We start from the raw sequence: 24,534 nt of genomic DNA, 5'->3' as shown, positions 1-24,534 counted from the left end.
GAAGAACTCAGGTAAAACTCAACCACATTTAAATAATAGGTAGTAGAGGGTTTATGCACTACTCGAACTCTGAACACGTAACGAATACCATTTTACCATTATAGTAAGAAGTGAGTTGAGCAAGGTCAACAAAATTCTGAACACGTAACAGCACACCTTGGTAATGACAAATGTGATTTTGTCGAAACGTCGGTGAAATTTTTTCTGAAGTTTTCACGGATAGGTATATCCGTGAAAACTTCAGATTTCATATATATATATATATATATATATATATATATATATATATATATATATATATATATATATATATATATATATATATATATATATATATATATATATTCCATCGCTTCAAAAACACTTCACTAACTTTCTTCGAAAGCTTGTGATAATTCCCCTTCCATATTCTCTGTTTCACTATCTGTCATCATTTTAATCAATAATGAATTTATTTCCACCATTAATATGAAGGTGTCCAATCTCTCTCAACTAAAATTACTTTTTTAATCCTTTTCAGCCAGTCTTCTTGGTAATATTAAATACTTCTTCTTTAACTAGCTCTATTACCTGATGCTTTGTTTCAATTCTTCCCAAATCAACTCGGTGGGATTGAAAACACCAAAATAGGGGGGAAGTCTCAGGATGGTGTGTCCATACATTTCAGCAATACTCTCAAGGACATACACTTTTTCAAAAGTTTTTGTCTGTAAAACTTCAAGTAGTTGATATTTGGTATAGTTATCTTCAAAATACAAATTGCTATTCATTAAAAAATTTTGTATTTCATATTTCCTCGAACTTTTATTCGGTACTTTGATGAGCTGTCGCGAATGATGGAAGCGTTGTCAAGAACTATCACACTATTCGCATCCAAATTTTGGATCAATGTGTTTTCAAACCATTCCTCAAAAATATTAGCTTCCATGTTCTCATGATAGTCAACATTGCAGTCCTTAAGTTTTTTTCCACATAATTCCAAAGAATTCGAAACTCATCCTTTACTTCCTCCGCAATGCACAATGATCAGTCGCGATCCTTTGTTTGCAGGCATGTTAGGCGTACATATTCTCGAACTATCAGTTCACCCTTACGTAACTGTGTCGTGTCATACCAAGTTTCGTCCAAATAGAAAATTTGCCGTTTTTCTTGTCTATATTCAGTTATCTATTCTAAGTACTTGTTACGCAATTCCACTAGTCTTCTGCTTTCCATAACTGTTTGATGTTTGTTTATTATTTCAAATTTGTTTATTATTTTAGTTCTGAAAGATTTTGTCACACCAGCTCATGTTATGGTCGGAAGTACTCCATTTCTTCATTATGACTTCAATTGTAGTAATCTCATTGCTTTGTAATAGTCGTATATTGTTTGTTTCAATGATTTTATTAGAAAAACATCTGAAGATTTTGGTAATCCTGTGTCACATCGCGTCTTGCGTTCATAAGGTTTGTTTGTTTTTGACTATTTCACGTACAGTTGAGAAAGGAATTTCTGTCATATCTGATGTTGCTTGTAATAGTTTGTTTCCCTCGAAACCAAACTTGAGTTGTAGATTCTTATATACTTCGAAAAATACTCTCTGCGTTTCAATATTCAAATGCATTTGAATTTCATCACTCAAATTGCGATAGGTTCCGATAGGTTCCTGAATTGAACAATCGACAACACGACTCCTTTAACCATCTTCGCATTCTATTCGTTATTGTAACATGACTTCAAATTAAATTTTATGACTCTTCAGCCAATCATATAACTCGGTTAGTAAAAATCATCCAATACGAACCGCCAAGTCTACAGTCCAAGTGGACTAGTTGGCAGCGGCTTCATTTCTCTGTACTGGTTTTTTGACCTTTGAGATCACCGACAGCTTTAACTATGTACTATACCGGTTACTTCGACTATACACTTCTTCAATAGGATGGTACTGATACCTTCTATAAGGCTGGTCAACTAGAAGGCAAGTTATATATTCTGGTATTTTTTTATATCAGGTAGTAGAAAGAAGTATAGAAATGTAGGCTGGCGTCAATGTTTTGGTTGGTCTCCGAGTTTTGCCGTGATATCATTTGGTTATAATCTCCAAACGTTTCAACTGCCACTAAAGATGACTACTGCAGTTGCAGTTGAAACGTTTGGATATTATAACTGAAGGAGACCACGGCAAAATCCGGAAACCAACGAAAACAGTAGAAAGCAATATTTGGATAAATATCTTATATTATACCAAATACCATATTTTATTCAAGGGAGTGATAAATACGAAGCATTTTTCCGTTTGATTGCCCTGTCTGAATATAGAAATTTCCAAACTGTATAAAAACCCTTTGCCTGACGGCGAACAAGTTTTTCATGAAAAATTGTAAAGACGAATATTCATTTTCGAATGCAAAGCTATTGTTTCGTTGCTTTGATGATTGTTCATTCGTATTTATTGGAATTTATAATTTCCGTAGTCAGCCGAGTGTTAAGTAATTTCTTCGCAGACTCGAACATTAAATTCACTCAAATGGCCCTCAAATGACTAGAAACTGGAAAATCATGGAAGAGGATATTGAGTAAGTAGGAAAATCTACAATATTTATGTATATTTAGGCAAGTGTATTCAATTGTTGAAAATTCATAACGTATTCAAATAACACGTTATTGTTAACAAAACCGCAACACGTGTTTCGTAGTACCAAAGTTCCGTGTTCATATAAGAACAGGTTTGGAAACGTTCTTAATAAGTTCAGTCAGGACAGTGATATGTTAAATAAGAATATATGATATCTGGTAAACTATTGAGGTGAACGTATTTCAACAAAATATGGCTTTATTCAAGCTCAATATATTGAATATCAAATATATATGTGAAAATGTATACCAAATTGATTTTTTTAATTATTAAAACAAATAGGAAATTGAAATAACTATGAGACCAATGATAAAAATTTTAAACAAAGTATTGAACAACATTTTAGTTAGGAAAGATTCATAGAAAACACGTCTGAAGACTGGAAAATACAGGATAAATATAATGAATGTTCATCTTATTGCTGTCTGTGCGTCTGTGCATTTGTGAGTGCTAATGCCACAAACGGATCAACCGATTTGGGATGAGTTGTGATAAGCTCAATTCACTAATCGACAAGCAAATCTAGTCCCGTACCATAAATTTTGATACCATAGCTGCTCCATATTCATGGAATTGATGATCCCTCTTTAGCAGTCATCAGCTTTGTTCATTTTCTATATTTACTGAGTGTCCTGGCTTTCAGTAAAGTGTCAATCAATTTTTGTTTCTGAGTTTCGGTTGCATTCGTGGAGTCATAAATGTCTCAGTGGGGATCAATCACCTGTTTGGATGGCGATACTGATTCTTTCAATGGAAAATAAATACGATTTGCCATCGGTAGAGGTCAGCATTCTCCATAAAAATTTTCTTCAATAATTCCGATAACATCAAGTTTCGAACTGAACCAGGAAAAAATAGTAGAAACTCAACAGGGTTGAAAATTTTTTATATTTTGATTTTCGGCAATTACATCAGTTCTACCTGGGGAATTAGATATTGAAGCAGTAACTGTGTCCACACGAGTAAAATCCATTATCCACGTTTTTTTGAATCAGCTTCGGCCAATCCCATCCGATTTTTTGGGGTTTCAGAATGAGTGTGGTCCAATTCTGAATGTTCTCAGGATTGGTTATTTCTGTGGTTTGTGCAAGAGTATTTCAGTATCCAGCAAATACTTTGTTTAATCCCTTGAAATCTCTCCAATATGAATTTCTGTTTCTGAAGGCTTCATTTTCATGAAGAGAGCTTTTATATTGATCCCATGTACATACCAGGGTTTTAATGACCTTTCAAGTTTGTTACTTCATCCATACCAGATCTACATTTCATCAACGAACATTCCAAGTCTCCGGCTTACTGTGAAATAATGTTTGTTGAATATGGAAATAATAGTTCCCTGTAATTGGTCTACTGCTAAATTCAAGTCTACAAAATCGGATTTCCAAAAAATTCATCCAGTTCAAGCAATATTTTGAGTTTTGCTCATTGCGATCGAGGTACGATACCCCCCATTTAAAATAAATCCTGAGATGTGTGGTAGTGTATTTTTTAATTTTCTCTTCCTGCTTCCAAAACAGTTCCATCCCTATAATGTGAATTATCTGTTTGGATGTAGACAAACACTATGCGTTTGCAAAATTAAATTACTTAAAAAAAAATAATCGAATGACATTGACTGATTGTTTGTTTACGCGTTCGATGTAATATTCCGGTGGGATATGATGCGTATTTGAAAATGTGAATAATTTCAATCGATCATTTATTGTGCTTGGCAAACGGAATGGGTGAGGAAAGTTTTGCGAGCCACTAATAATCTGTTTTGATATATGTTCCGTGCGGGTCTTACTTTCATTAAGCCAAATGATGATTAGGGACAAACATGAAAGCTTTATTCAGTATCGAAATGGAAGCACCGAAAAATAATTATGAACGTATTTCAATTTTGGCATCTGAATCCAATCCACTCATCTATGACAACTATTCTTATTTTGGAAATACTATTGAAATATATAATTTTGATTTTTGGAAAAAACGTAGGAATCTTACAGTTTGTGTCTGAAATTGACTTCTTTGCATTATCTACATATCTTTGTAGAGAGTTAATGTTGTACTTTTTTTAGTATGAAGATTGGAAAGTAGAAAGCTAAAACCCCCTCCCCCTAAAATTAATCTCTCCTAATTTCAATGAATTCGATATTCCTGTAAACTGAAGGTTTTTTATTTATTGAGTAACAACAGGTATCGTTAGTACCCTTCACTTGTTTGATGACTAAAAAATTGATTGGAGTAATGATATAATTTACGGATTTTGGCATTTTCAATAATAAAATAGTAGAATAACTGAATTTATACTGTCAAACAATTTGATTCAGTGAAAAAAAAAAGATGAATTTGGCTTGGTCTTTACAATTTATAGATTTTTTTCTTGAAAAGCCATCAATTATATTATTCTGTATTACTGGTTTTTCAAATATGACATAAAAATAAGTATTCGAAAATGATACGAAACATTTTTTGGGAAAGAAAGTTTTTGGCTTTCTACTACTCCATCTGATACAAAAAAATGGATGAGAGAATCTTCCAAAGAAAGGAAGGATTATTCAATTTGAAAATAAGTAACTCTATACATGGATGTGTAGATCATGCAAAGAAGTAACTATCAGACACAAACTGAAAGAAAGTCCTCCTGAAACAGCTACTTTCATATGAACATTGAATTACACGAAAGAAAAAATTCTTTCGAAACAAATACTTCTATATGAACACTGAATTATACAGAAGATACTTTTCTCTATTCAGTTTGTATATCGAACATTCGTGGAGGAATAAGAATCAGATATCATTCACATGAGTTCTACTTTGAATGAATGGTAATAAATTGTACTCACATGGAACACTGTCACCCTAACTGGTATACACGTGTTTCGCCTTAAGACACTTGCCCTAAGGCTCTTCAGTACCAAATTGGATAACATTATAGAAAATACACACACTTCATTCATGAATTACGATTTTGAATGTCACGGAATAAGCTTGATCTGCTTATGTCATCGATGACATCGTAATGACATTCATTCACCTATTTGATTTAATCCCAGCCATGAGGAATCTTATTTGATTTGAAAGGGTTATATTTTTAGGAGTGATTAATTTTTTGGGAAAGAAAGTTTTTGGCTTTCTACTACTCCATCTGATACAAAAAAATGGATGAGAGAATCTTCCAAAGAAAAATTAATCACTCCTAAAAATATACCCCTTTCAAATCATACAAAACATATTAATATAGTTCTATCTCTGATTGAATGTGTTCCGTTTATTATCAAACTTGATAGTTGAAGGAAAAAAGTCGATGCAAAATTTATGAGGATCATCAGCATAGTATCACTATGAAATCGAAAAACTGGAAATGAAATGAAAAAAATCAGAAAGTCAACAAATTGCAATGTTCTTGAATATTCAGTGTCATTCTGTAAAGGCTGCTTCTCAAGAGCTTCAAACACTGTTTCGAACAGAAAACTGTACACACCTCAGCAACTTCTGAGGCTTTATGAAGCTTCGCCTTCAAACATACCCCTAAGCTGCTGGATTCCATCCAGAAACGATTCATCCGCCTGGTTGGAGACGCAAACATCTCTTGCAACCTTGATAGCCTGGAACATCTTAGAAAAGTTGAGAATTTGTCTCTCTTCTATAGATTTTTTCACGGGAAGTGTTCAAGTGACTTGACACATTTGATTTCACCAAGAGTGGTACATGTCGGAAATACGCGACAGCCTGTGGCTGCTCATTGTTTTGAGGTTCAATTCAGTACACCTCGATCTTCACTGTTTGAGAACTCTTTCATTTGGAGAACGGCGTTTATGTGAAATAAACTTCCTGAGAACGTTTTTCCAAATGAATTCAATCTCCAGCGATTCGAATCCAATGTGAATCACTACTTTTGCTCAGGCACCGCTCTAAGAGCGCTTCAGACATATTCCTGTAGTGCAATGTTCCTTCCATTACAATTTCACTGTGGTGTTTTGTTTATTTTGATTGGAACAGTTCAATTTGTTTCACGATATGAAATGCTTTCAAACTCAAAAGCTTACATCCATTATTTTTCCTTTTCATTTAATATCATGGAGTTACTGCCATCTGCGTTTATATCACCATATCGCTTATAATTTAATTTTGGAGCGAAATTAATTATGCAATCAACTTGCCCATTATGTATGCACAACATGAGCACGTGTTGGATTACAAACAATAAACAAGCATCGTATATTACATAATGCCATAATGCCCTTGAGGAACATATTTTTGAAATAGTCACCAAAGCTAGCACAATTGTTTTAATTTGATGGAAATACTGCAGTATTTCAATATTATCGGATTCACTACTAAACGACAGGGAGAAATAGGGAACGTTACATAAAGATCCTAAACAAACATCATATCAGCTAGGGTTTCTTGCTTGTTAGAAGGTTATTATTATATTTAGGAACGATCTTCCAGGGCAGCCAAATCTACTAACTTTATGGGGCGAGGAAAGGGTGGAACGGAAAAATAGGTACTCATGAAATCGACATTATTATCATGACTCACTTATTATCATTGACTCACGATTAGTTCACCGTGCATGGTGATATCACGAATAAAATTATTAATTATATCTTATTTCAAAACGAATCTAAAGAAATGAACTTTAAACGTTCAAGCCAGTCTCGGATATACCAACACAGTTGAATGGACTGACGCCTATCAGAAAACAAATACTCCCCTGACTAATACCATGAAGGGCGTTGGATTATATCCGACAGGCGTCAGTGCAAGAATCTTCACAGAAAATTTTCTGCATATGCAATTGGCCATACAACTGAAAGAGTCGACCTTCAATTTTGGAACGGCACACGCCTTTCGTGATATTAGCCAGGAGAGTAGATGTTTTCTGATAGGTGTCAGTCCATTCAACCTAGTGTGAGTGTGTAGGTATATCCGAAACTGGCTTGAATGTTCAATGTTCATTTCTTTAGATTTGTTAACTGCCAGTCTTTAAGCATAGCCACTGACTAATATGAAAGTATTCCAAAACTGAAAATTGTGCATAAGAATTGTGGAACCGCTTCGTAGGACGGTTACGTACAAGTCTAGTCAATAACACTTACACTAAGTTGAAAATACCCAAGTAATAACCATACTCTGAATATATTTGACAGCGAATATTCGCTACAATGGTTACTCAAGAACTACTAAAAACCATTGTACAGAAATGTTCCAAACATGTTATAACAAACGGCGAGTTTTCGGGTATGATGAGTTCTGGAGTGGGACGATTTTGCCAAAAAAAAATCGAGCAATAGGAAAGTAATAGGTTGAGTGAAGGCGGTACAAAGTTGAGAATGCCAAGCGTCTGGCTAGGTTAGACGCCCACTACTTGTAAAGAAAGTGAATTAGCAGAGGTTTATAACATTCGCGTAGAAAACCCATTATCCATTAAAAAAATGATTGTAATTTTACAGTGATAAATATTTTCCTTTTCTTTCAAATAGGCATTACAGAAATGTATTGAAAAGAATATTGAGAAGATATATTGTCTATTATTTTCTATAACTTAGGACAGAAAAGATCAATAATCTCACAATTTTAGGATTATATGAGCCTGCAGCTGGCGCCTTTTTAAATCTGGATAATTGTATAATTTTATTGTAGAGACGGACAAATTGCAATCCCTCAAGCCGTGGAATCTCCAACCTGAGTTCCATCCATCAAGAGGTAATGAAAACAAGTCTCAATTCATAATTATTTCTAGAGACGCAATATAAGTGATATCATAAGATCTTCAAAATATATCAACAAATTTCCATTTTGTAATGAAAGCTTTGTTAGTTAACAATATCATGAGAGCAATCAGTATGATATGCTCGGAAGAGAGGTTGCTCGATTGGTATGCTGCAAAATAAGCATACCAGAATACCAGAAATAGTTTGTTATTAATTAAAGAGATAAAATATTGAATGCGTCCAATTTTCACATTTTCATTTTGTGTAAGTTTTTTATTCTCAGTCGATCTAGTTTCTTGATTTTGATATGTATTACTCCATTTTGAAATTAGATATTTTATGAAGTTACCTTCCACTCGGTTATAAACGAATGAATTCTGCATCATAGGTATATAGATACATCCGAAGAAGCCATTGTATGACGAAACACGTCTTGCATTTTTGTAAAATTGTTTAGTGAAATTCTCACAAAGAAGTGTTTTTTGAATATATTATAGTTCTCACCAAGTATCGGCCGATTCCATCAAATATCACATCTGGCTAAATTTCAGTAGCCCTATTTGGAATGTGTACAAAAACACACATTTGGAGGCGGTAGAGCCAAAAAACTAAATTCGACAATTTCAGTTTTTGACGAATACTTCGAAAACAACCTTGATCTGAAAAGAGATTATTGCAGTTCTACAAAATCACAAAATATTGTCCAAATCAACCTCCAGAAATCAATAGTGGAATCAGCCTAAATATTAAGCAGCGATCTTCATTAATTCACTATTCATGAAAGTAAGAATTGCTCAATCTATTCATAGCAGCTGGTACTTTCTGAAGACAAACTGGCTCGAAACAAAACGAATTCTTAGAAGAAGGAAAATTTCTTGAATTAAAGAAGATATCTGAGTCAATACTTCGGAGGAACTTCCATATTCCAGCACGATCGTGATATGTTCTGAGAACTTACTGTATATTATATATATATATATATATATATATATATATATATATATATATATATATATATGTATATATATATATATATATATATATATATATATATATATATATATATATATATATTTATAACTAAAAAGACACAATTTCCCTAGTGAGTCTTTTAGAGAGTTAGAGTTGGAAGATGTATGTTCACTCATCCACTCACATTAGGTACGTAATATTCAAAATCCTCCATTAAAACTCTGTGTTTTGCGAGGTATCACCCTCAGGTTTGTCAGAACATGAAGCCATTCACTTCAATGTTGAATTTGACAACAACATTGAAAATTGTTCGAAATTCAAAAATAAATTATAATAGGCTCTATGATTACTGTTTGGAATCGAATTCTACCATCTGAAGATCCTTTTCTAAAATACTAGAGCATGTTGTTGTTCACATTCAATAATTAATTTCCAATGCAAAAAATTGAAATAAAAAATAATAAATACGAGTGGATGACAAAGGGAATGAAGGTGTCTGCAAGAAATATTCGTTGCTCACAATACATCAAAAAGTTCACAATATCCGCATATTTTCTAAATTATTTCACTCACTATCGCAGAATTTACAGAAACACAATTGAAATAACTTAAACTCTCTATTATAACAGAATGAACAAAGCAAGCAATGAGTCGAAAAAAACATGGAAGATAATCAATGATCTCAGGGAAAAGGGTAGAAAGCAAAAATTGCACATGCCATTATCATCCGCCGATTCCAATAATTATTTTTACCTAATTAGAGAAAAACTAACTGAAAATATTCACATTTCGTATGATTCATAAGTAAATTTAATTATATAGATGATAATTTTATTCTTTATGGCATGAACCTCTCAGAATTGAAAGAGATCTAGGGAAAGACACGCCAGATGAAGCCATTGTATGGCGAAACACGTGTTGCGTTTTTGTAAAACAATTTAGTGAAAATCTCACAACAAAGTGTTTTTGGAATACGTTAGTTATGGATTTTCATCAAGTATCGGCCGATTCCATCATATATAGAGATCTAGGGATATAAAAAACAAACACACTTCAGGAATTGACATATTATCTTTGAATATTTCTGAAAATCTGCCAGGCAATGGTTCATCAGCATTGTTTGACCTCAATGAATTAAGGAGTTTTTCCAAATTTTCTCAAAACCTCTATTATAATCCCTCTCCATAATGATGGAGATATTGGTATCATTTTTAACTTCCGACCTACCTACCAAATACCACCACCTACAAAAATTATGGAAAAACTAGTCTCAAGTCTAGCAGATTTTCGAGAGAAACCAGATATTTCGGTTTGGATTCCAAAATAGAAAAAACACACATGATGCCATTTTTTCATGACTGTACAGTCTATATACCAAATTAAATGATGGAAAGACTGCAGCTGCTGTGTTATGTGACGTATCTCAGGCGTTCAACTGTGTTAGTCATTGTACACTGCTTCAGAAATTACAATAATATGGAATAAGAGGTGGAAGTCTCAATTGGTTCAAATTCTATTCATTTGAGCGTAGTAAAATTTTCAAAACGACCAGTTAATATGAGAAAGGAAAACTAAATTGTGGAGTTCCTCAAGGCTCAGTCCTTCGTCCACTATTATGCCTTCTGTATATTGGGTTCACATTATTCGCTGACGACACTTCAATTTTGTGGCATGATTGAAATCCCTCTGAACTTGAAACAATAATGAGTTGTAATATAAGCAAAATAAAAAAATTGTGTGACGCAAATCTTCTTAGTTTTAGTATATCTAAAACGAACGTAATTTGCTTCAAATGTTCCATTAGCAATTTACAAGTTGATAATATCTTTGTGGAAATAAACCTTCAACTGAATTTCTGAGACTATTGACAGTGATTTGAAATTTGAAGACCATATCAAAGGTCTCAAATCAAATTTGTCCCCTGGGTCTTACGTGGTGAGGTTGATATCTTGTGAGATACGCAAACGCCACTCGCCAAAAAAGCAACTTCGATTTGCCCATTCAAAAATATTCCCCTATTCGAGATTCTTCCATTTATAATGGGTTGGAAATATTCAATCACCTTCCATCCCATTTGAAAGGCGCATGCCATTACAGGACTTTTTTTGTAAGAGAGCCTATTATAATTATTCAGAATACTATGAGTATCAAGATAATTTCCAATTCGACTTATATCTGACTCTCAATACAATTTAAGTAATCAATATCGAATATTTCGCAAATACATTCTTATTGGGTATTTTCGTAAAGTGGTTTTGTTATCTTTATTCTTTCCTTTTTTGTTGTTCATGCACGTGTTCAGTATCTACTTGAAAATTTTATTTAATACACTAGCAATGTATATTATTTTGAAGTGTATTGTTTTACCTGACTAAGTAGCGACAGCTAATACGAGTAATTTTATTTTTTATTTATTTTTACCAAGCTTTGTCAATAAGATATGCATCTTCAGACAATAAAACATATTTCGACTTCGACTCCAATGTTTCTTTTGTCTCAATAATTCAACGCTACATTTTTTCTTCATGTATTTATAGGCCCTAAAGTCATCTGGGATTCTCGTTGACTCGAAAATTATTTCTCATGAATTTTGAAGTATACCCAATTGAACCATTCCATTTCGAAGAGATTCTCAATGAAAGATTCATTTTTAGGGGATATTTTCTAATATAAGTTTGAAGAATATCAACAGCAAGGTCACAGTAGTTATTTACTTTGACATCTCTCGAATAAAATATGTCCCAATTTGTCTAAGGCAGCAATCTTTCGAACGGATCCATCTCCGTTTTAGTAGCACAAACTCTAAATGTTTTATCATTGTCCTAATACAATTTGTGATTGAAGTACAAATATTGACCGTTATGATCGAAAAAACAAGAGTTAAATATACCTACATCTGAAATTTGTTCACTTAAGTCAGGCACCGCTCTTAGAGCGAATTACGGATTTTCCTGTAGTGATCGTGTTTTCTCCTTAAAAAGATATACAGTGTGACACACTTTATATGAGAGCACCCCTGTATTTCAGTCATTTTTTAAAGCAGATATTTGATCTCTGGTAGTACTTAGCCCGAGTGACAGCTTTAAGCCCAGTTTACTGCGTTCCTGCGAATGCCCTGTATTTTTCTTCTCGTTGATGTTACTGAAATAAGTTATTCGAAAAAAATCTTGAAAATCAATTTTGACCCTTCATACCGACTTCCAACACAAAATTCGTAATTTCTGTAATTTTCATATTCAAGTCCGATTTTCAATTAATCCTATACAGGGTGTTTCAAATTCGATCGTCACCATTGGATTCTCGGAAACTATGAGAGATACGATGATGGTTCAATTGGGGCAGAGTTGCGCATTTACCTGACTAACAATAAGCCGTTAAGAAAGTTCTGAAATTCCGAGTATATCCGGAGATATTCGGAAACAACAGAAATTTCGAAAAATAGTATTTTTTTTCTGGCTTCATTTACCGGAAGATTAGAAAATAAATTGCACTTCCACATTGCCACTTTTTCCTGCTACCTAGGTGTTGTCAGATTTGTTATCTAACGTTTCGTCTTCCGGTCACCATCATCAACTAAATTTTTTCTCATGGGCGCCACATTGGATTCTTTCTGTTTTGAATGGAAACAGATTTTACCTTTTCAATGATGTATCATGAGTATTCATTTAAAAAAAAACAATGAGAGATATTGAAAAAAAATATTTCTCATCATAATAGGCTTTGACTTTGATGTTTCTAAATTTGACTTTCGATTTGTTAGACTCAATGACATTTTTTTATTGGACAAGTCTTTGTACGATAACACGAATGGAGAAAAAAAGAGATATGATACAACTTTATCACAAATACGATAGAAACAGTGTTAGGACATCGGAAATGTATTCAAACTTGTATCCCAAAAGACGACAACCACATTAAACTATGTTCAAGTTATTGGATCAAAATCTCACCGAGTTTGGTTCATTTGAAAAGCCGAGTACAAAATACGGAGACAGAATGGACCAGGAAACTAAAGAAAATTTGATAAATGAGGTATAATGAGGTAAGTTAGACATTGTGTCCTTCTCAATAAAAATTAATAATTTGCAGATAAACATGAACCGCAGGAAATTTACACGTCAAATTTCCTCCAAAATGAATATTTGTCATACAAGTGCTTGGAGACATCTCAAATTGCATCCAGGTTATTCCGAAAGGCAATTACAATTTTGTTATTGGCTAATAATAAAAATTGATTTTTCTGTTTTCCTGGAAAATGTTATTTGGACAGATAAAAGCACTTTCAGGAATTGTGGGATATTCAACCGAAATAACGAACATATTTGGATCATAAACAACCCCAGGCAGTTTCGAGAAATTCGACCTTGAGTGCGATTTAGTATTAACATGTGAATTCTGAATGGAGAAACGTATCACTAGCTTTTAATGTCGATTTCCGAAGTCTATTTGGATGATCTCCTTTTGGCTAACTGAAACAACATCTGGTTTCAACATGATGGTACTCTACCGCACACTACTAGACAAGTATCTAATTACCTGATTGAAAGGTTTGGTGATAAATGGATAAGGAATAATGGGCCGGTGAAGCGGCCAGCAAGGTCTTCAGACTTAAGTGTTATGGATACATTCTTATGAGGTACACTGAAAAATAGAGTTTATGATCAGAGGGAATATCAAAATATTGAGGACCTTCGACACATCATTGTTAGAGAGTTCAAAAGATTGAGGAGTGGGGAAAATAATCGTGCAATGGATAAAATTCGAAGAAGGGCACAGTTGTGTTATCATGAACAAGGCCAGCATTTTGAGCATTTGCTGTGATTTACTTTTGTCTTCATATTTTAGTTAATTATTGTTATTTGTTCAAAGTTCTACTTTCATTGAGAAGGACACAATGTCTAATTTACCTCATACACACCTCATTTATCGAATTTTGATTGTTGATTCTGTCTCCGTATTTTTTCCTAGGCTTTTCAAACGAACCAAACTCGGTGGGATTTTGGTCCAATAACTTGAACATAGTTTGATGTGGTTGTCGTCTTTCGTGATACAAGTTTTAATACATTTTTTACATGTTTTTATCGTATATGTAATAAATTTATATAATTTTTTTTTCTTCATTCGTGAAAGCCATTTTTCGCCAAAAATCCAATGACTTATACATTAACAAAATGTCATTGGATGTAACAAATTGAAAGTCAAATTTAGAAACATCAAAGTCAAATCCTATTAGGATAAGAATCAATTTTTTTCAATATCTCCAGTTTTTCGAAAAAGAATGATAACTTATGATACATCATCAAAAAGTAAACCTGGTTCTATTCAAAACAGAAAGAATCCGATGTAGCACCCATGAGAATAAATAAAGTTGATGATGGTGGCCGGAAGACAAAACGTCGAATAGCAAATCTGAAAACACCATTATGTAGCAGGGAAAAAGTGGCTACGTGAATCCTCCGAAAAATAAAGCCGGAAAAAATAAAAACCATATTCCAAAATTTCTGTTTTTTTCGGGTATCTTCGGATATACTTGGAATTTCAGAACTTTCTCAACGGCATATTATTAGTCAGACAAATGCGCAACTTTGCCCCTATTTAACACCCTGTATAAGGAGCTACGAAAAAAAATAAATTGGTTATAATATAGGAATGAAAAAACACCCAATATTCAGTTTTTTATCGACCTTTTTTTGGGTAATTGTTACCTTCCACAATCTGAAAAAATATAAAAATTATAATGAAGAACTTTATACAAGTGTAGAAGGGCAAACTTTTTAGTTTACCCCGATAAGTTACTCCACAAAAAATGACTTTCGTTGAATACCCAATATTCATTATGAAAACATTAATTTCATTAATTTTGGCAATTTTATCATTTCTGAAGCTTCGTATTCGAAACCATTAATAATTGAAAATCAGATTTGGATACAAAAATTACAAAAAAAAACAATTTTGAATTTTGGGTTGAAATTTGGTGGTATGCGTGGTCAAAATCGATTTCCAAGCAACTTTGTCAAATAATGGTATCCCTAACGCAAAGAAAAATATCGGAAACTTGCTTTTTTCGCAGTAGACTGGTTTGAGGCTGTCACTCGGGTTAAGAAAAGTGCGGCCCATGAAGGTCTACGCCTGTACCAAAAATCAAATCTCTGCCTTCAAAAATGAATAAAATACACGGGTGTCTTCATCTTAAATGAATGAAGCTATAAAGCTGAATAGTCCAAAATTCTCATTGATAAGCTCATTGATAGCCGTGACGCTATTCTCTCTTCCATAAAAAAACGAGAAATCAATACTTCACGTTTCCAGGCCTTTGCCAAATTATCTTGTTTCATATTGACTTTCGAGGAACCATATAGTTCAAGTTTAGGAAGATAGGACTGGTGTTCAAAACGAGTATCTTCCGTGAATTTTTCGACAAAAAAAATGTTTATGGTCGTTAGGCTCAGTAGTAGGTTTAGCTACAAACAGATACGAGTCCGAATAAGATAAGTTCGTTTCATACATCAACGTGAATAATATTGATATTATTGAAATTATCCTCAGTAACCTACATATAAATAATGTCGCATCTCAGTACTCGCTTTGCTTATCACGAGAGGATCTGTCGCTGTTTCACCCAATGCTTTTTTGTCATTTCGAACTACAACCGATTTGCTGTTTTTAACTTTATTTCCCCGTATCCTTGTTTTTCTTCAACTACCCTCATATTGCTGATAGACTTGGCATTCTATATGGTTATGCTCACTTCGTTGCAACTAAAATATCTTCGATTATCTCGTGATTCCGAAATATTTCTAGCATCGATAGTTCTACTGGTCACTCTGTAACGTATTTTTCTTAGGTAAAGTGATTGTTTCATTTCTAAGATTGATACGGCAGAAGTTGAAAAAGTTCCACCCTGACCAAAACTGATGATTGGGATTCCTTATGCTTCTTTGCTGTTTGTTTTATTTCTGAATATGAAATGGACGGGTACGACATATAAGTAACGAATTATCATTAGTGAAAAATAGTGTATATAATCACTGATCATACCATATAAATTACACGGAAGAGTCATTGCATTATTACATCATCAAAGGACCGGAGTGTGGAAACATTTCCAGCTCATAAATTCGCAGAAAATTTATATCTCAACCAACTTCCATCGATCATTCTCGTTCAAGCGGTCTTTGATGTTCTACTGAAAGACTTGAAATGGAAATAAGTTTAAATTTTTCCACCAAAAAGATTAAATATCAGACGGAGTTCTTTCAACTGAATGTAAAATTTGGAGAAATGTGTTCTTTTGAGATCGTAATTAGATTATTATGAATTGAAAACTGTTTTTAAGGAATTTTCAAGGATGAAATTCACAGAATATTCAAAACGGTAGTGGGGTGAAGTGAGTTGATTATTTTTCTTCACAATTCATGAATAATTGTCACGAAGTTATCTATTAATTACAGAAATAGGACAGAATAACTTCGTTGGTACTGGAGAAATATTGCTTTAGTTTTGGGTAATGTAAGATTTCACTACTATCCACCATGAATGACTTCTTATAAAAAGCACAAAATATGAATTGATTAACACTTCATTGTGAGATTTTCATTGAACATTTCACAGAATCGCAACATGTATTCCAGTATACAATAGTTTCTTCGGGCATATTCATGCCGAGTACGAACAGGTGTGAATAGAATAATGGTTTTTATCAAGGATTGGTCAATTTTATCACATAGGAAATGAATCAATTAATGTTCAATTTGCCTTGAAAAATCATATTTTTGAATTTTTTCAGATGATTGTGTAGTATTATTATGAATGAACATAGATATCTTTCCTTACGAAGACGTTATCTATGGGATCAACAGACATTGCCAATTTCACATACCTTTACAGCCCTTCGATTTTTCATATAAGAACACCCAAAGAGTGGTCTATAAGATACAACGTATTGAAATTCAGGACTTATTATGTTGAAAAACCTCGGAGTTCGTAACTTGCTTGCTTCCTTACATGATCTAGGTGTGGCTAATCTAGTGACGGGACCATCGGTTGCGTTCGACCAAACGTTCATACAAGTTAACTATGCTCTTATTTCGCCAGAGAGTTCTTGCGATGCACACCTGCCCCCGCTAACCTACCAAATCAAGTGGGAATATGGTCCCAGAAGTGACAAGTCGAGGTCCTTAGCTCGGATACTAGTAGCCCCTTCCATCCGGGCCCGATACCTCGAACGTCTGCCTTGGTGCCCTCCATGGCTAGACTCGGATACTAGTTCCCACTGAATGGACTGCAAGCCCCGACACCTTGAACGCTTGGATCTATACAGAGGAAGGCGAGAATCACGGAAAAGCACAAGCTGTCTAGTGCCCCAGTAAGGAGCTGCAATGCACCCATGATGCAAAGCACCACTAGAACTCATGTTAGGAAAGTTCCCTTTTCAACATTTGATGAGTAACCGTCGAGGACTCTTTGGAGCGACCTCTACCACACATCTTATATCGAAGACGTCGCGCCCATTGCCCGTGTTGGTGCAGGCAATGGACACATTTTTTATAGGCGCCAACACCACTCACTAACAAAACATTCGAAATACTGCGCCTCCCATAGCAAAAATTGTTGTTCGACATAACGGAGTTTCTTCCCCTTCCTTCTTGGGGCCGTATATGGACCATAAAGTAATGAAAGAAAAAACGACTCTGAGTATACACAGGAAATGGACGTCAACTGAACGATCTCATTTGTCTTCCGTGTACTATCTGAACAAGAGCAGTAATTTCCTAGTTCTCTAGCTCTTGATTCTGATAACAAATCTAAGTTGCTAGGTAGGCAGACAGACTTATACGGAGGGTGGATTTAATGCATGATAATGCGTATGCAAAAATTTCTCCATCACTATCATCTTCTAAATGGAACTAGATACATATGTATAACCGGCACTCGGCCTTCGAATGTATAATCTCTGAAGAAGCTAGCCGCTTGCGACAGCGAAACGTCAGCCAGAAATTCCCGAAACCACGGCCTTCGAACCCAAAAAATTCGGACACTGAAACCCTCGGCAGCAAAAGCCTTAATCATTTTGTCGAAAATTGTCCAAATCGGTAGATATGCAAACGTGGTCCCTTAGAATGACCTTCTAGTTCTCCTGATAATACACCATTAGTTTTCTGTTTTTGAATGAAAAGATGTGACGAAATCTGAAGTATAAGTTATATAACCTCAGTCTTTTGTTTGAAGGTAATTTTTTGATTTTTATTTCATTTTGGTTGTTCCATTTTCTATTTCTTGCTTGATTTTTATTAAAGTGTAATTTCATTTCAAGATTTTTTTTTGGTTAATAAAATTAATATTTTCAGCTATTCATTTCAATTTACATTACAATTTCATTTGTTCTTCCAGGGGTTTCAAATTATATTATATCATATCAGACAATGAAAGTTCGAACCAATGAAATTAACTTCAGTCTATTCAAAACCTCATGAATGAGATAAGAGATGCTTGCAAAACATATGAATATCCAAATATGAATTTATACGGAAGTAAATAGTAAACATTTTGATCATCCATTGTGATGAACTAGAGTAAGTTCGAAATCAACTTATTGTTGAAATTTTTATATTCATAGTCAGTTTTATTTTCATGAAATGATATAAAACTTAATAGGCCTGTGTTGGATAGATAACACTACACAACAGCATTTTTGTTGAATGGAATGTTTTTTATGTATCTAGCTGAATTTTCTACCCTGATTGTACTCAGATTTTTGCTAGCAGCTCTACTTTTTGAGATACGAAGAGGACCTATTTTTATCAAATAAACATGGTTTTTCGTCATATAAAAATTTATTCAACTATCTAATTAGAACTTTCTTGGATGAGTTGGAGTGTTAGTAGAATTCTGCATGATCTAACATTAGTCTGCCATCATACTTCCATTCCAATAGCCCTGGTAGCGCTTATCCATGGTGCAAATATCCTAATGAAAGCGTTCTCCCTGCTTCTCGCTTTATTCTCCGAGTTTTTGACTTTAAAGCCACCGATCAAGGTGGCTATAAAGTCAATGCATCTCATTAAATCTCAGTGTAATAGTAACTGCTTGATGTGGTCAGGAAAGTCGACGGACTTCTTATTTCCCAAAAAGTTTTTTTACGAGCCAAACAAACTCATTTCAGGAATTTTTTCAGCGGTTGTCATACTTTCAGTAAAATATACATCGTTTATTGATTTTTTAATTTATGGTCCATCGGAAATTCCAGCTTTTAACGTCTCATCACTCAACTTTGGATACGATCTGGATATATACTGAAAATATTTCCCATTTTTTTATAGGCTGTACGTACTGTTTCATCAATCCTAGTTTGATGTGTAAAGGAGGTGATATTATACGTTCCCGAGGCAATAGGGAAGGGTTTATTACATTAAGCATGCCTTGTATCAATTCGTGCCTAAGCGGCCAATCTTTTCTGGTCCAATGCTCAGTTTTAGCTCTGCTGTCCTACAAGCAAATGAAACACGGATATTTCGTATAACCGCTTTGTTGGCCCAAAAGATAATTAACCATCTTCTAGTCCACACATATGAGCCAGTTGTGTTATGTGTATTTAATTTTGTCTACAACCAGATATATTATGGAATATTCTTCTTCAGCTTTGGTTGAATGAGCAATATGCAAAGAGACAAGTTTATTGTCATTATGTAAAAGTACACATTCAAGACTGCGTTTTGACAAGTCCATAAACAAACGCCAATCATCAGGTTCGTATTTTTTTTTATTTTATTCCAGTCACTAGTCCTAGAATATTATTACACAAACCAAAATCGTCCCCCTTAGGAAACAAAGGAAGTAATTTCTTTTCCCGGATTCGGTAAAATGAGACATTCATTTCTTTGGTGACCAAATTTATTTGTTTCAGTCGAGAAGCTTTAGACAATCTGAGATCTCTTATGAAATCATTCAAATCCTCTTGGATCTGAATGGTCTTGGTCTTTTGGCGTCTTCAAATTCGCTATCACTATCTTCGCCGCTTGTGTCACCTTCCTCCATTCGTTGAACAATTTCATGCGGACGTACCTGTGATGTACTTGATTGGGGTACTAATGTATCAGTTGATCGCAGGACAGGTCTAGTAACTGACGGCATAGTATGTTATGTTTACGACGCAGAAATAACAGTCGTCAAGGTGGTTTAATGGTTCACCCCTAATCATAGGACTGGTGGGGTTCAAAGGACCCCTCTTGTTATTTTTCCATAATCGTTAGGACTTCACACACGTTTTACACACTATATTTGGTATAGTGTGCCACAAATGTTACAAAATCTTTCTGGATTGTTTACACAGGTCCTTCTAGATGAAGCCATTGCAAAAAAAAATTGAAACTACTACGACGTTGAGGATAGCGAAATCAACAATCAAATAGAGAGTACATTTTTAGAGGGTACCTGTATCTCCTTAACTGAAGCTACTAGAAAAAATCTGGGAGTAGATTCAAAATAGGCGGGGCTACATTAATAAACAATGGGTGAGAAATCACATGCTACAAAAAAAGTTCGATTTTGTTGTGCAGTGGTCTATTTGAGGAAACAGTTGATAGCTTGCTCTGAGCCAGTTTTGTTTGTTCCGTATCAAATACTTTTTTACGTAAATTTTTGTTCAACTTTGATATCATGTCCCTTTCAAAAGTTGTGAGAAGTTTTGCTTCTGTACTATATACTAAACGTATATTGAGCTATCATGGTGGAGAAATAGGTTATTCGAAGTTCATCAGATATTTTTACCTGATATAAACTTCAAAAGTATTAAAACTATTTCACATGAAAAGAGGCAGGTGCAATCACTTATCGATAGAGATGATGAGGTGAAATGGTGGAATATTATTGTGACATTATACGTTGAAATAAAAGGCGAAGGTGGAACATCTGACGGAAAATAAATCCAAAACGAACTCTTTTCCAATCACCAGAAATGCATATCGGAACTCTTCTAACAACCCAGTTGGCGTCTTCAGAAAAACTGCATCTTCCTTTCCTGAAGACGTCAACTTAGTTGGTGAAACGCGCGTCTAGAAGAGTATTGCATTTCTGGAGATTGAGAAAAGTGCTTGTTTTGCAAGTTACGCTTGACTATATTTTCATGCTGTAGTGAGATAATGAGATGATAAAGTGCTGTGACATACCGTACTCCGGGCATTGCGTACCTTAGAAGACCCTATCTCCCTTGTCGAAATGCCCATTTTCTTATGCTGTCGTAGTTGAACTGGATATATGATCTGGTAGTAATGGGAACCAATATTTCGTACCATTTCCTGGTTTTGGGTGTACTCTCGTAGTAACCTTTCCACCTCTCCTGCAAACCAAACTCAAGTTGATGAATTATTTCTAATCATTTCTATTCAGAATTATATGATTTTATTCAAGTTCTAATCAGAGTCGATTGTGAATTATTTCTAGATTTTTTAACAGAAATGCATTTATGTGGAAGTTTCGATGTTCGTGGTGAAGTATAATGATTCTGACATTATTTTTCGCGAATAATTTGTGAAAAATTTTGTTTTTGAGCCTAACAAAGTCGAAATTGAAAAAAATGACAAACTTTTTCTGCTGATTCACCTCAATTGGTAATTGAGTACCGTGTTTACATTCACTACCTGGTTGGTAATAGAAGTACCCGGCCTGATCCAGAGATGGCGGTAGTTGTTTGAAAAATATCACTGTATATTAGAAAGTACACGATCTATAAAGCATATGTTTCAAGTTTGAAGATGCCGTGTTGTTCAGTATCTGTTTGGTAGCCATCAATAGCGAACGTTTTTGGTGAATTTGTGAAAATGGCCATCTTCATATGGTACAATACTTCAATTCGAAAGGCCTCAGCCCAACCAATATGAAAGTTGAACTGGATTTCACTCTGGGTGAGTCTGATCCTTTGTTTACAACAGTGAAATATTGGGTAGCAGAATTTAAATGAGGCCGTACGAGCTGTCAAGACGAATGTAGCAGTGGTCGACCAGATGAGGTGACAACTCCAGAAACGGCGAAGAAAATCTACAAAGCGATACTCAGAGATCATCGGCTGATATTGCTCGAGTTAGCAGATTCAGTGGACATTTTAAAAGGTGCGGTACATCGAATATTATCTGAAAATTCCGACATGAGAAACCTCTGTGCGAAATGTATGCCGCGTCTGCTCACAGTCGAGCAGTAACAGTGTCGTCAAAAATTTCAAATTGAGCGATTAGCGAAGTTTCACAGCAACAAAGCATAATTCTTGCGCCCTTTCGTAACCATGGATGAAACAGGTCCATCACTTCACACCCGAGACGAAAGAATAATCAAAACAGTGGACTCAAACGAGATAACCGGCTCCAAAAAAGGCGAAGACCGTTACATCTGCAGGCAAGTTCATAACATCGGTTTTTTGGGATGCAAGTGGAATATTTGACTATATTAAAAAATTATCAACGGCGAATACTATGTTAACTTACTGAAACGATTGAGTGAAGAAATCAAGCAAAAACAACCGCAGTTGGCTAAGAAGTGTTGTTTCATCAAGACAATGCACCAGCTCACAAATCCATTATTGCAATGACCTAATGAATGAAAGTTTGAATTGCTATCTTTTGCACCTTATTCGTCATATTTTTCCCCATCGGATCATTTTCTGTAACCAAACCTAAAGAAATGGCTCAGGGGTCAAAGATTTTCCAACGATGAAGAAGTGATGTCGGCCATTGATGGCTAGTTTGAGGAGCAACACATTTCTTATTATAAAAACGGTAGCGAACTTATTGAACGTCGCTGGGTAGAGTGTATAGAGCTGCAAGGAGATTATGTTGAAAAATAGATACTTTTTTCAATTTTTTTGTGTTTCCTTTGTTTGGTCGGGTACTCCTGGGACTATCTTCAGTAGTCAGGTTCACAAGTACCATTTCACATAATTTTGGTTCACTGTCATAAAAATTTACGAAAAAAGTAATTGGATTCATAATTTTACATAGTGTAAATCATGATTTGAGTTGCACTCACAAATATCGGAAAGAGTTTTTCTTTTCTGCAAATATCTCGATATCTCGAGAACTATTATAGATGTGCAAGATTTGAAAAGAGATCCTGAAAGAGCAAAAAATTTGCCTAATAAATTGTTTACCAATCGATACTGTAGCTAACGCCAATGTTTATAGTTTTGATATATGTTTAAAAAGAATTCTGTTATTTGAAGAAACGTCAGTAGTATTTTTTGGTAATAGATTCTTTTGTATACAGTGTGGTTAAACTATAACGTCACAAAGTGAAAGTAGATTCCTCATATCAGGAGATTTTCAAAAATAATCACCCAATAAATGTAAATCGATTTTTGTAACTGTCTATCTATGAAATCTTAAATGTTTGATTCTATTTAAATTTTTTCCATTTTTTGTCAAGTTTTATCCTACGAGTAAAATAATCCGCACGCTAAAAAATGATGAAAGGTTGAGAGGTTGTTTTTTTCTATCGAGAATATGAAACTTTAAATGGTTTTTACATAAATTTCGAAACTTCACGGAACCTCAAGCTTTCATAATAATTGAGTATTATTTTCAGTATTATTGAGTATTATTTTCGAAAATAATTTTTTTAAAATAAATTTCAGTAGTTTTATCATCAGTCCAACTGATGAAGCTACCGTAGCGAAACGCATCTTCAATAAAATTTATTGTAAATATTCTATAATTTTCAACAAGCATAGTGTTACTGATCATCATTAAGTAACAGATTATTCATAACTTTTGGGTGAGTTACTGTTGAGTCAAATATTTTAGTTAAAGTTTCAAATATTTGATTTTTTAAGGTTTTTAATTTGAAGTTGAAAATTCGAATCCGTCCTGCCCGAATGAAATGTTTTCACTTTCAATCACTATTTTTACAACTAACATTGGCTTCAAGGAACTAATAATTTTATGTGTAGAAGAACAACACAAGCAATTTGTTGGAACAAAAGTCAAATAACCTAATAAAGAAACTGTTATTGAAAAAAAATTATCCGCCTGAAAATTCAAAACAAAACATTGGAGAATTCATAAAGAAACTACAAGATTTAGTGAATTTGGAGAATCTGGAGAAGTCTATTTGAAATCATTGACTTGCTTTGAACTACCTGCATATAAATACTTCGAGGATCGCAAACTGAAGAGTTGGTATACCTTCAGATACATTTGGGGCAACGGAAGATTAAACATGCGTAATCAATTTGTGCATCCATCCACAAAGTAATGAAAA

The 24,534-nt window shown here is 34.2% G+C and overlaps 1 protein-coding gene across 1 annotated transcript in view; it reads right to left on the bottom strand.

Moving 5' to 3' along the window:
- mmd (disintegrin and metalloproteinase domain-containing protein mind-meld) overlaps window positions 1–24,534 on the bottom strand; it is a 389,133-nt gene that overhangs the window by 318,057 nt on the left and 46,542 nt on the right. Inside the window, exon 2 of the mRNA XM_074175455.1 lies at window positions 21,456–21,625. Within this exon, the coding sequence (XP_074031556.1) occupies window positions 21,456–21,625 (170 nt within the window). The remainder of the gene's footprint in view (window positions 1–21,455; window positions 21,626–24,534) is intronic.

This window comes from Leptinotarsa decemlineata, unplaced genomic scaffold, assembly GCF_025532065.1.
Source record: "Leptinotarsa decemlineata unplaced genomic scaffold, Ldec_3_MD MMD2_tig00001019_RagTag_RagTag, whole genome shotgun sequence".
Lineage (NCBI taxonomy): Eukaryota > Metazoa > Arthropoda > Insecta > Coleoptera > Chrysomelidae > Leptinotarsa > Leptinotarsa decemlineata.
This window is presented reverse-complemented; position numbering and strand designations above follow the sequence as displayed.